The 13161-nt window shown below is 50.8% G+C and overlaps 1 protein-coding gene across 5 annotated transcripts in view; it reads left to right on the forward strand.

The window, feature by feature from the left end:
* The window catches only part of NFIC (nuclear factor I C), a 75631-nt gene that overhangs the window by 45280 nt on the left and 17190 nt on the right, over positions 1–13161 (forward strand). For all 5 annotated transcript variants that reach the window (XM_003788734.3, XM_003788733.2, XM_003788732.3 and 2 more), the window contains exons 3-6: positions 3889–3960; positions 7847–7921; positions 8602–8725; positions 10089–10213. In XM_003788734.3, the coding sequence (XP_003788782.1) occupies positions 3889–3960; positions 7847–7921; positions 8602–8725; positions 10089–10213 (396 nt within the window). The remainder of the gene's footprint in view (positions 1–3888; positions 3961–7846; positions 7922–8601; positions 8726–10088; positions 10214–13161) is intronic.

Consider the following 13161-nt stretch of genomic DNA (forward strand, 5'->3'; position numbering starts at 1 on the left):
CTTGCCCCTGATAGAGTGCTGTGACGTCACAACTCACAGCAACCTCAAACTCTCGGGCTCAAGAGATCCTCTTGCCTCAGCCTCCCAAGTAGCTGGAACTATAGGGGCTTGCCACAACACCTGGCTTTTTTTTTCTTTTTTTTTTGCAGTTTTTGGCTGGGGCCAGGTTTCAACCTGCCACCTCCAGTATATGGGGCCAGTGCCCTACTCCTTTGAGCCACAGGCGCTGTCCAACACCTGGCTATTTTTTTTTTAGAGACAGGGTCTCACTCTTGCTCAGGCTGGTCTCAAACTCCTGAGCTCAAGTGATCCACCCAAGTTGGCTGGGATTGCAGCTGTGAGCCACTGCGCCTGGCACTCCTACCTCTTCTAATTCAACATTGTTCTGGAAATTCTAGCCAGCACAATAAAGCAAGAAAAGAAATCAAAGGCATACAGATTAGAAAGGAAGAAATAAAATGTTCGCTATTTGCAAATGACATAATGGTCATTTTGAGAATGTCAAGGAATCTACAAAAAGAAAATCGAGGCTCGGCACCTGTGGCTCAAGTGGCTAAGGTGCCAGCCACGTACACCCAAGGTGACGGGTTCAAATCCAGCCCGGCCCACCAAACAAGAATGACAGCTGCAACCAAAAAATAGCCGGCCGTTGTGGCGGGCGCCTGTGGTCCCAGCTACTTGGGAGGCAGAGGCAGAAGACTCGGTTAAGCCCAGGAATTGGAGGTTGCTGTGAGCTGAGATGCCACGGCACTCTACCCAGGGTGACAGCTTGAGGCTCCTGTCTCAAAAAAAAAAATCGATGCACAAAAATCAATCACATTTCTAATTGTTAGCAATGAAAAATTAGAACACAAAATTAGAAGCTATCATTTACATTTCTTTCAAAACCTACTATTGAGGCTCGACACCTGTGGCTCAAGCTGCTAAGGCGCCAGCCACATACACCTAAAGTGGCGGGTTCGAATCCCCAGCCCGGGCCCGCCAAACAACAATGATGGCTGCAACCAAAAAAAAAAATGGCTGGGCGTTGTGGCGGGCCCCTGTGGTCCCAGCTACTTGGGAGGCGGAGGCAGGAGACTCACTTGAGCCCAGGAGTTGGAGGTTGCTGTGAGCTGTGATGCCATGGCACTCTACCCAGGGGGATAGCTTGAGGCTCCGTCTCACAAAAAAAACCTACTATTGAATGTCAGTTTGTTGACAACTGCTTTACACTTACTGTTTGATGACTTGATGACCCAAAAAACCTTGGGAGGAAGATTTTATTATCTTCCCATTTTACAGATAAGAAAACAGAGGCTTGCGTGGCTGGCCTGAGGTCACAGAATGAAGGAGCAGTGGAGCAGGGCTGCAGGCTGGGGCTGGCCAAGGCCCAGTGTTATTGGTCTTAACCAATACAAAGTAACAGCGTGGAAGACAGTCACAATAGCAGTAGGCATTCAATGATAATAGTAATGGGCTTGGCGCCCGTAGCACGGTGGTTACGGCGCCAACCACATACACTGAGGCTGGCAGGTTTGAACCCAGCCGAGGCCAGCTAAACAACAATGACAACTGCAACAAAAAATAGCTGGGCATTGTGGTGGGCACCTGTAGTCCCAGCTACTAGGAGGCTGAGGCAAGAGAATCACTTAAGCCCAAGAGTTTGAGGTTGCTGTGAGCTGTGATGCAACAGCACTCTACCAAGGGTGACATAGTAAGACTCTGTCTCAAAAAATTATAATAATAATAGTAGTAACAGAGAAAGCCCTTCTGCACTAGGTGAAGGGCTTGGTATTCACTAGCCACCATTCTGAACACTTTATTCCACCCATTTTCATCTCATTCCTTGTGAATAGCCTGTGATGGAGGTACTCGAGTTGTGTCCATTTCACAGATTGAAAGAGTGAGGGTTAGAGTGAGGGGAGGTGATGTGTCTAAGGCCCTGTACCCTGTCTTCCTGATTCCAAAGTGTATGCTGGGAACCACCAGATGTGGCACTTACTAGGTACTCAAGAAACATCCCCCCTTCCCAGGGAAACACCTGGTATCAGACTGGCACTACTGCCTACCAAGTCTTTGTGGGAGCTGGTCCTGTAGAGGGTCTGGTGCCTGTGGCCTAGAGCCTGGTGCAGCTGGCTTTGTGGGCTGGGTTCCTCCCAACTGAGTGGCCACCCGTGCCCAGCCTCAAGGCAATCCAAGCAGGACTGGCCAGCTCTGAGAGGCAGCTGGCTGTCCAGCTTGGGAGCAGCCACGAGGCTGGAGGCTGAGCTGGGCACACTCCCCTCGGCTGCTGCCCAGCCTGCTTGGCCCAGTCGGCCACCTAGGGTAGCCCTGCTGGAGGAGAGGATGCCCTCATTTGTTCCTGCGTTTCCTGATTGGGAAACTGAGGCTGTTTATGACATCTTTGGTCTTGGCAGCTGGTGGGTGCCAGATACCCCGTGTGTGCAAACCCCCAGCACAGTGCCAAGCAACTGCCGAAAGTTCCCCATGTTGGGAAGCATCACATCCTTCTTATTATTCCACGACAACCTTGAGAGTGGCTTCTATCATCATCCTATTTTACTGATGAGTAAACTGAGACCTCCAGAGGGAAAGTGAGCTGGCCAGGACCATGCAGCCTGAGAAATAGGATCTGAACTCAGGCTGTCAGCTGAACACAGCACAAACACATGAACAAAATGACACTGGTGACATAGTATGTCAGCTGGATGGTGTGAGGGCATTTTTTGTCCTCCTAACCCTTAGTTTTCCTTGTCTATAAAATAGGCATGATAACACAGCCAAGTTTGTGGTTGTCTCAGGATTTAAGAGAACACATAAAGTGAGAATGAAAACAATGCATGTGTGGTCACAAGAATAACAGTGAGATAGGCACTCGTACGTATTGACATGTCAGTGTGCTGCCAAGGGCTTCACAGTGATTTCCTTGCTACCTCTTGACAATCCAGAGTATCTTGGGTGATACTCATGCCCATTTGGGAGAGGAGAAATGAAGGCTCAGAACAGCCAAGTAACTTGCCTAGGTCACACAGCAAGTGGACCACAGCTTCGGGGTCTGGCAGGTGGGAGGAGCCTACTTCCCCTCCTTTGGCCTTTGATGTAATTGCTGTCACCTTTGCCTTTGACCTGGGGGATAGGTGTGTGGGGCTAGTGGGTACTGTCTTGCTGGACTTGGCCATGTGTCCTCTGCCTGTCAGGATCAGGGCTTTGGAGAGGGGTCCCTGCCTCATTCTTCATCCTGGCTGCAGCCGATAATGCTGAGCTCAGCGTCTGTCTGCTTCTCCTGTCTGCCAAGGAGCCTGATTATTTTTAGATAGATGGAGGGGAGGGTGCTAGGGCGGAGGGAGCCCCCAAGCCAAGGCGGCTAGGCAAGAATGTGTGGGTATTGCATCAAAAAGGGCTGCCCCCTAAAAGAAGGGCTGCCCCTCAGCCCTATCTCTGGGGGACCTGAATGACGCCCCAGTCCTGCCAGACTCCCAGGACTGCAGGGGCAGAGACAAGGGTACCAGAAAGCCCAAGGACTTACCTCTCTGACCCTCAGTTTCCCTGTCTGTAAATGAGCATGTAAAATGAGTGTAGGCAGGAGTACGTGAGTTAGCCTCATTTTACAGATGAGGCTCAGAGAGGACAAGTGACTTGCCCAGGGCCACACAGCAAGAAAGTGGCAGAACTAGGACTGAACTTAACTGAACCCAAGTCTGTTAAGACTCCATGTGTGCTAGTTCTTGCCTGTAACTGAGCCGGCTCCTGCAGATGGAGGAGACCATACCTAGCATGTAGGCACACTGGTGCGAAAGGGTCTGAGCCACTGTCTGCAGGTGCCTGCCCCAACCTGGAGCAGTGGTGTGAACACATGTCCTGGGGTGGGGGCCCGATGATGTCATCAGTGTTTCCTCCCTCTCTTTGCAGATGCGGAGCAGAGCAGCAGTCCCAGGGCAGGGATGGGCTCCGACCAGGAGGACAGCAAGCCCATCACACTGGGTGAGTCTAGGGTGGTATGACAGAATGGGGTAGATAGTGTAGCCCTATCCCCATTTTTTATTTAGGGATTCTTTGCTGAGCACCATCTATGTGCTTTGTGTGGCCCTGTGTGAGCACTTCACAAATACTGCCTCATTTGTTCCTTGCAACAGTACTCTGGGGTAGGTGCTGCTCTTGTTCCATTTTACAGATGAGCAGACTGAGGCTTAGAGAGGCAACCAGGAAGCTGGGTTTGGAAACTGTGAGCATCTGAGCTCTGAGGTGCTCACCCCCTGGGAGACCCTGTAGGGCTCTCTAGTCCCATGGGATGTCTATGAGCCAGTTCTATGTTGGGGGATGGGAAGTGGAGAGGCAGGGACTGGGGGATAGCACTGGGCAGTAGGAAAGATTCAGACCACCACCCTGGTCCAGCCCCAGCATCACCCACCTAGACCAACGGTCCCTTCCACCATGGTTCCCACATCCCTCCTTTGTCCCTCCCTCATCTGCCCTCCCTGCAGCAGCCAGAGGGCACCTGTGAGCACTGGAGTCTGGGCCTATTCCTCCTCTGTCCACAGCCTTCCATTGTTCCTACCTCCCTCAGAGTCAAAGCCTAAGTCTTCCCAAGGACCACCAGGCTCTGCATGACCTGCCCATCCCCTCCCTGATAACCTCTTCTCACTCTGCTCCAGCCACAAGGGCCTCCTTGCTGGCCTCCAACATGCCAGGCACAGTCCTGCCTAAGGGCCTTTGCATGGGTTATTCCTTCTGCCTGGACAGCTAAGTGCACTCTCTCCCTCCCTCCAGATCTCCCTAGGTCTCAGCTCAAATGTCCCCTTTTCAAAAGTCATCCCTAAGCCCCTTCACCTCAAGCAACCTCTGGCCACTCTCAATCACAGCCTTCTGTTTTATTTCCTTCAGAGGACGTTAGAGATTGCACATGTATTTGCTTATATTCCCTTGGGGAACATCACCTCCTCCAGGGCAGAAGTTTTGTCTGTCTTGATCACTGTTGTGCCGCCAGTGCCTAGAATAGGACCTGGTACACAGTAGGTGCTCAATACATATTTTTAAACAAAGAAAGAAAGGAGAGAGGGAGGGATGAAGGAGAAAGATAAAGAGAAAGAACAACAGAGATAGTACATTGGGGAGAGGAAGGAGGAGGGAAGGAAGGAAGGAAGGAAGGAAGAAAAAGCAAGTTGGGTGAGGCACCCCTGTTGGAAGGAGCAGAACAGGCGTGCACAGGGAGACTGTCCAGGCCACTCCTCACTGGCCCCTGGTGACGCGTCCATCCTGCCGTCTGTGACCCGAGCCCTCCTGGGCCTCTCATGGTTCCCAGGCGCCTCCCTCCAAGCCAGATGTCCAAGGAGGCGGGGCGGGGGGGGGGTAGTTTGGGTGTCTGGCAGAGGAAATCACGGCCTCCCAGCTCGCCAGGGAGTCCCCCGGAGATGAAGCTGGGCGGACGCTGCACAAACAGGAAACCCCGGTGGGGGAGGCAGAGGGGGTGTGCTGACAGCAGCTGGCCAGCTGGATCAGCAGGAAGCGGCTATGGACACTTCCCCTGGACCCTGAGGAACCACTGCCCTGTCCCTCCTCCCCAAGGACATCATGGCTTTGACCCTCCCAACACAGAGCACATGGAAATGGCTCCAAAAGTGACACATACAATGATTGCAACTGGGGAGCCAGGGTTCCAGCACTGACTAGGACTTGGGTCTGGGGAGCTGGACACAGCCACAAGCTCCCTCCAGCCAGTGCTGCCCCCTTGGGGTCAGGACAGGAACTGCTTCCCTGCCACCCAGGAGCCCAGTACCCCCTGCCTCCCTGGCTCCTTCTGTGCCAATCCTGCTGGCCTGCAGTCTGCTAATTGCATTTCAATCCCAGGGCCTTTGCACAGGCCGTTCCCACTGTTGAGAACATTGTGGCCCTCAGGGAGGTGGCAAAACACCATATTTAGTATCATATCAGAGTCACCAACACTCACAGGGCCATTTTCAAGGCCCTGCTCTTGGCACTTGCAAATTTGAACAAGTTTGTTCCTTTTTTTTTTTTTTGAGTCGGAGTCTTATTTTGTCACTCTCGGTAGAGTGCTATGGCATCACAGTTCACAACAACCTCAAACCTTGGGCTTAAGCAATTCTCTTGCCTCAGCCTCCCAAGTAGCTGGGATTACAGGCACCCACCAAAACACCTGGCTTTATTTTTTAGAGACAAGGTCTCACTCTGGCTCAGGCTGGTTTCAAACTCCTGAGCTCAGGCAATCCACCTGCCTCGGCCTCCCAGAGTGCTAGGTTTACAGGTGTGCGCCACTGTGCCCAGCAAGTTTGTTCCTCTTATCTTCTTCCCTCCTTCCCCCACCATAAAATTTTTGAGTAAAATAGCCCTCCTCCCCTGCTGCCTCCACACCCCCTGCCTTACCACTGTCTGATGCACCTCACATTTGATTTAGTGAGCTTTTATTTTTTTTAATTTGTAGTAAAATATGCACAATGTAAAATGTATCATTTTAACCATTTTTAATTGTACAAGTCAATGGAATTAAGTACATTCACAGTGCTGTACAACCATCACCTCTGATTCCACAACATTCTCATCACTCCAAAAGGAAGCCACACCCACATCAGCAGTCACTCCCCATCTCCTCCCCAGCCCCTGACACCCACAAATCCACTTCCTGACCCTGTGGATTTGCCTGTTCTGGACATTTCCTATAAATGGAATCTCACACTGTGTGTCTGTGGCTTCTCTCACTGAACACAATATCCTTAAGGTCCTTCCACATTGTGACCTGTGTGAGAGCCTCCTTCCTTTTCATGGCTGAGTGATACTCCCTGTGTGAATGGCCCACACAGTGTGTGTTCATCTGTCCATAGACACTTGGTTTTTTTTTTTAGTTGGGGCTATTGTGAATAATGCTGCTACAAACACACATGGACAATTTTTTTCCTTATTAATCTCATGTGGTGTCTGTCACAATGGATTGTAAGTCCCATGAGAGCAGCCACTTCTGTCTCATTCTCTACTTTGTGAGTGCCCAGTTCAGAATCAGACACTGTAGGTGCTCAGTAAATGCCTGCTGAGTAAATGGATCCCTCTTGCAAGGGCCTCTGGGGGTGGGACAGGCCTGTTCCCAAGCTGTCTGATATTGACCAAGGCCCCTTCCATCTCTGGACCAGCCTCCGTTTCCAAATCCACAAAATAGGTCCAAACCATTCCAGTTCAAAGAAGAGGGTTCCCACTCCAGTAACAAAGAAGGGATGTTAGGCAGGAATGGTTCTGGGAACACAAGGGATTTTAACCACTGCCTGTGGACTCCCTTCCATTAAACCCTTGTTTCTGAGACCCTGCTGGATGCTAATCTCTGGTCTATGCACTGGGGACACTGCAGGGTCTGGGAAGACAGAATCTCTGCCCACATGGAGTTTCCAGTGTGGAGGGAGAGAAGGACAAGAAACCAGAGTGTTGCCAAGGGTGAAGTGATGCATATCTAGTCAGGCAGCCCGTCCTAGGTAGCCTGATTCAGATCTCAACAACCACTCAGAAGACCAGGTTTAGGGTCCCTATTTTCGAGATGAGGGAATATGGAGGCTTAAGGAGGGGAAGTGACTTGCCCAAGATCACAAAAAAAGAGGGTGATGGAACCAAGATTTGAACCTGGATCCAGCCTCCTCTCTCTGCTCTGGAGTACAGCCTGCCACAGAGTGGGCCCCCAAAGGAAGGCAAGACAGTTATGCCCACACTAGACATAGACCCACTATGAGCCTTCCCCATCAGACTGTAGCAGGCCATTCCCCCACAGCAGGGTTACAGAGGTATATGGGGTGAATGCTTGAACAACCCTGGGTTGCAGCAAAGGGAAACAGGATTGGTTCAGCCTACCACCTGCTGACTTCTCTCCCTGTTCCAGACACAACTGACTTCCAGGAAAGCTTTGTCACCTCTGGCGTGTTCAGTGTCACCGAGCTCATCCAAGTGTCCCGGAGTAAGTATCCCCATCAGCCCTGAGCTGGGAGAGGAGGGGCTTCAGAGAGGAAGAAGGAGCCTGCCACCTTCACCCTGCACTCCCTTTCCCTCTCCAGATACCCCCATCACCAAGCCCAGGTTCCCAGGAAGGGAGGTGGCCAGGCTCTTCCCAGAGCCCAGGGTCAGGGTGACATACCACCACCCCAGGAAACAGGATCCAGATGTTGAGTGGAGGCTTGCTAAAGAACCTTTCACCCTAGTATCACTCCTTCCTGGGACCTCTGCCATCCCATCCCACAGGACGCTAGAGGGCCCGGTATACCCGTCCTGTTTCCCTGCCTTCCTTGTGGATTTGCAGGGGTCTCAACACATTTCCCTAGAAACCCCCATTTTGAATCCCACACCACGGAGGTCTGGGCATTATCTTGACTTAACCCTGACCAGCACCCTTCCTGTCCAGAGCCACAGACTCTGCCTCTAGCTCTGGCTACACCTCTGCCTCAGAGTGTGAACTTGGCCTCTCTCCATGGCCTTGGTCTTCTGATTCCTAGAATAAGGCCAGTTTCAGCCAAATCAGGAATTAAGCCAGTTTAAGGAGTCCCTCTTTGAACTGCCTTGATGGCTCTCTCCACCTCCCTAGGGCAAACCACAGCCCTGAGCCCTGCTCCCTTCTTCATTCTCCTTTTGTGTCTTCTGCAGCACCTGTGGTGACCGGAACAGGACCTAATTTTTCCCTGGGGGAGCTGCAAGGGCACCTAGCATATGACCTGAATCCAGCCAGCACTGGCATGAGAAGAACGTTACCCAGCACCTCCTCCAGCGGGTATGTGCCTAGGTCCCAGTCTCTGGGCATTTCATGATGCCACCCACAAACCCACCACCCTCTGGCCTCAGCTGGCTTGTTCTTCTCTCTGCAATACCTGTTACACATTTCACCTGGTCTTCAAAACCCAGCTCCAAGTGCCTCTTTACCTATCCCTGACAGCCCACCTTGGGACACACCCACAACACAAGATGCAGACAGTTTTTGCTGAGATAGGCTGTAGCAGTGAGCTGGTCATATTCTGTGTGCCTCAGTTTGCCCATCCATAAAAATGGGATCATAATCCTACTAGGTTGTCCCGAGGATTACAGTAGGTCAACTGAATAGTCAGGCTGTCAGGGGTTTTTTTGGCCTGCACCCTGCTATTTTGGTGTTTGACCTCCACTAAGCCTATCTCCCCATCTGGCTGCGGGCATTCCTTCCAAGCAACTGGCAGGTCTGAATAGGTGTCAATCAAGAACTGCCAGAGGCGGGACGCAGTGACTCATGCCTGTAATCCTAGCACTCTGGAGGCTGATCCAGGTGGATTGCTTGACCTCAGGAGTTCAAGACCAGCCTAGGCAAGAGCGAAACCCAGTGTCTAAAAATAGCTCTGTGGGGCGCAGGCCTCATATACCGAGGGTAGTGGGTTCAAACCCGGCCCTGGCTGAACCCCAACAAAAAAATAGCCAGGCATTGTGGTGGACCCCTGTGGTCCCAGCTATTTGGGAGGCTGAGGCAAAAGAATCCCTTAAGCCCAAGAGTTGGAGGTTGCTGTGAGCTGTGACGGTACGGCACTCTGACAGCTTGAGATTCTGTCTCAAAAAATAAAAATAAAAGGCGGCGCCTCTGTGACTCAGTGGGTAGGGCGCCGGCCCCATATACTGAGGGTAGCGGGTTCAAACCCGGCCCTGGCCTAACTGCAACAAAAAAAATAGGCCGGCGTTGTGGCGGGCGCCTGTAGTCCTAGCTACTGGGGAGGCTGAGGCAAAAGAATCACCTAAGTCCGGGAGTTGGAGGTTGCTGTGAGCTGTGACGCCACGACACTCTACCAAGGGCAATAAAGTGACACTCTACAAAAAAAAAGCTATGTGGAGGGAGCCTGTAGTCCCAGCTACTTGGGAAGCTGAGGCAAGAGGATCACTTGAGCCCAACAGTTTTTGAGTTTGAGGTTGCTGTGAGCTATGACGTCCTAGCTCTCTACTGGGGGCGACAAAGTGAGACTCAGTCTCAAAAAAAAAAAAAAAAAAAATTACTGACAGCATCTGCGGTTCCCTTGAGATCTCGCGATAGCACCTCCCTCACCCCGCCCCTTAAAGCCCGCCACGGCCTTGCACCGCGCCCCGCGTCTCCATGGTAACCAGCCTCTTCCCTCGCCCCTTAGGAGCAAGCGGCACAAATCGGGCTCCATGGAGGAAGACGTGGACACGAGCCCTGGCGGTGATTACTACACGTCACCCAGCTCTCCCACGAGTAGCAGCCGCAACTGGACAGAGGACATGGAAGGAGGTAGGGCTGGCGACGGGGGCGGAGCGAACTTCCGGTCGCGGGTGCCGCAGTAAGGACTACGCATTCCGTCAGGCACTGCGCGGACGCCGGAGGACAGGAAGGCGGTCTGGAGCCGCGGGGCCTCCTGGGAATTGTAGTCGCCCTAGCTGCGCTTTGCTGGAAGTAAAGTTTGGGCTCACCTTCCCAGGATTCTTTGCTTCTGCTCATACAAGGAAGGGTGAAGTCTGTCCGTTGCCTGACTTTACCACCCTCCACCTGTTAAGCCCTCATCACTGCAGGGGTTCCTGAGCTGCGGCATTGACTCAGTAGCAATTCTGAGGAACAGGGTGCTTCATCCTGGGGTCTACAATAGCATCTCTCATCTGCAGGGTCCCTATTTATCCTTTTCACCTCTAGAATATCTTTGGATATAGAATCCCTTCTCCCTGGGGTTCTTCTTGTAGTTCCTTATTTACGAGGTTCCCATCTCCCTGGGATCTTCCTCCATATGAGTCCAGTTCTGTTCTTCCATATTGTCTCTATTCCCTTACCGTCTTTTTCCAGGGAGATTTTTATCCTGTTGCTCTTCTGTCTTCCTGGGGTCCTCTCCAGATTATCTTCTCATAGGTTCCTGTTCTTTACAGTCAGCAGCTTTTTTTCTTTTCCTTTTTTGTTTTCTTTTTCTTTTCTTTTCTTTTTCTTTTTCTTTTTTTTTTTTTTTGAGACGGAGCCTCAAGCTATCCCCCTGGGTAGAGTGCCATATGGCATCACGCTCATAGCAACCTCCAACTCCTGGGCTCAAGCAAGTCTCCTGCCTCAGCCTCCCAAGTAGCTGGGACTACAGGCGCCCGCCACAACGCCTGGCCATTTTTTGGTTGCAGCCATCATTGTTGTTTGGCGGGCCCGGGCTGGGGATGCGAACCCGCCACCTTAGGTGTATGTGGCTGGCGCCTTAGCCACTTGAGCCACAGGCGCCGAGCCTGTTTTATTTTTCTTAATAGCCTTCTGTAAGGAAACATAGGATCTTTTTTCTGTTGCATGCTAGGTTCATTCTAAAGGGCCTCATAGGGTAGAAGAGTGGTTACAAGCATGGACCCTGGAGCCCACCTGCCTGGGTACATAGACCAGCCTTTGTAGATTCCTAGTGACCCTACCTGTTTGAGTCTCAGTTTCCACTTCTATAAAATAGAAATGTTAATATCTGCAGTACAGCCCTTTCATAGGGTTGTGAGGATTTAAGTAAATTAATACATCTCATGTGCATAAAACAAGTTTTTATGTGAGCACCCAGTAAACATAAGGGTTTTCATTTCTCCTCCTGGCTCTCTTCTCTGTGTATCCATAGGACATGCCTTCTTATAGATCTGTCTGTACAATATGCCATTCTTGTAGGATTTTCAGGCAACAGAGAGACCTTCAAGTCCTAGGTCTACCACTGACTAGCTGTGTGTGCTGTGTAACCTTGTACAGGTAATTCAATTTCTCTGAGCCTCAGTTTCTTCATCTCCAAAATGAAAATGATGAGAACAATAATTCTTTGGGACATATGGGAAGAGCAACCGTCTAGCTCTTGAAAAATGCCCAGAAACTGGAGAGTGTATTATTGGCCATGTCTTTATAAAATTCCCACCTCTTTAATTCAGTCTCTAATGCATCTGGTTGTGAAATGTCAACTTCTAAGGAGCCTCCCTCTTACACAATGTGGGCTCCCAGAGCAGGTTTATCTCTGAAGGATCCCCGTCTCTCAGAAGACCTGTCTCTATTCATTAGGTTCTAATTTATGGACCATAGTGTCTCTACGGTTCTATCACTGTGTGTTCGCTATCTCTGTCAGATTTGTCTCCATTAAGACCCTTTATTCCTTAAGCTTGCTTTTTCTGTGAGAGACAGAAACCCCAAAGGAACAGTGTATTTCTCTCGCAGATAAATTTCCAGCCATCTAGCAGCCCTGGAAAGTGTGGTGCAAGGGACCCAGGCCCCTGCCTGATGCTCCACTGAGTGTGGTTTTCATCCCCACTTTGATCCAAACTGACTCTGAAGATCCAGCCATCATATCTGCATTCTAGTCAACAAGAAGGCTCAAGTCTGGTCACACCCTCTCCCTTTAAGAATAATTCTCAGAAGTGGCATCTACCTCTTCTGCTTATTTCTATGCCCAGGAGATAGTCATGTGGCCATATTTGGCTTCAAAGGGTGCTGAGAAATGTAGTCTTATTCTGGGCAATCATGAATCCCACTCACAATCAAGGGTTCTGTTACTAAGGAAAAAGGGGAGAGGAGAGATTAGAATCTCAGAAGCCCTTCTCATTAACTCTGTTATTGAAGAGGCTGTCAAAATAAAAATTCCATACTATTTAGAGCTGAAAAATGGCTCATGGGATATAGCCAAAGCTCCCCAAGAGGAAAAATCAAAACTTTGAATCTATTAGAAAAGGAGAACAGTTGAAAATAAAGAACCTAACTTTCAATTCATGAAACTCAAAAAAGAAAAACATTTTTTTTTTTTTTGAGACAGAGTCTCACTTTATCGCCCTTGGTAGAGTGCTGTGGCATCACAGCTCACAGCAACCTCCAACTCTTGGACTTAGGCGATCCTCTTGCCTCAGCCTCTCGAGTAGCTGGGACTACGGGTGCCCGCCACAACGCCTGGCTATTTTTTTTGTTGCAGTTAGGCCAGGGCCGGGTTTGAACCTGCCACCCTCAGTATATGGGGCGGGCACCCTACCCAGTGAGCCACAGGCACCACCCAGAAAAACAAAATTTTAAGAAAGGGTGCATTACAGCCACTGAGGTTCAGTCTGACCTTCCTGCTTTGGTACTCACTCTCAATAGCCCCAATGGAGAAAAATGTAGCAGCACTGGGGCAGGACAAAGATAAAAAGCCTACTACCGGCTCGGCGCCTGTGGCTCAAGCCGCTAAGGCGCCAGCCACATACACCTAAGGTGGCGGGTTCGAATCCCCAGCCCGG

The sequence above is a fragment of the Otolemur garnettii genome, unplaced genomic scaffold (assembly GCF_000181295.1).
Source record: "Otolemur garnettii isolate 467f Iridium unplaced genomic scaffold, OtoGar3 scaffold00029, whole genome shotgun sequence".
Classification (NCBI taxonomy): Eukaryota; Metazoa; Chordata; class Mammalia; order Primates; family Galagidae; genus Otolemur; species Otolemur garnettii.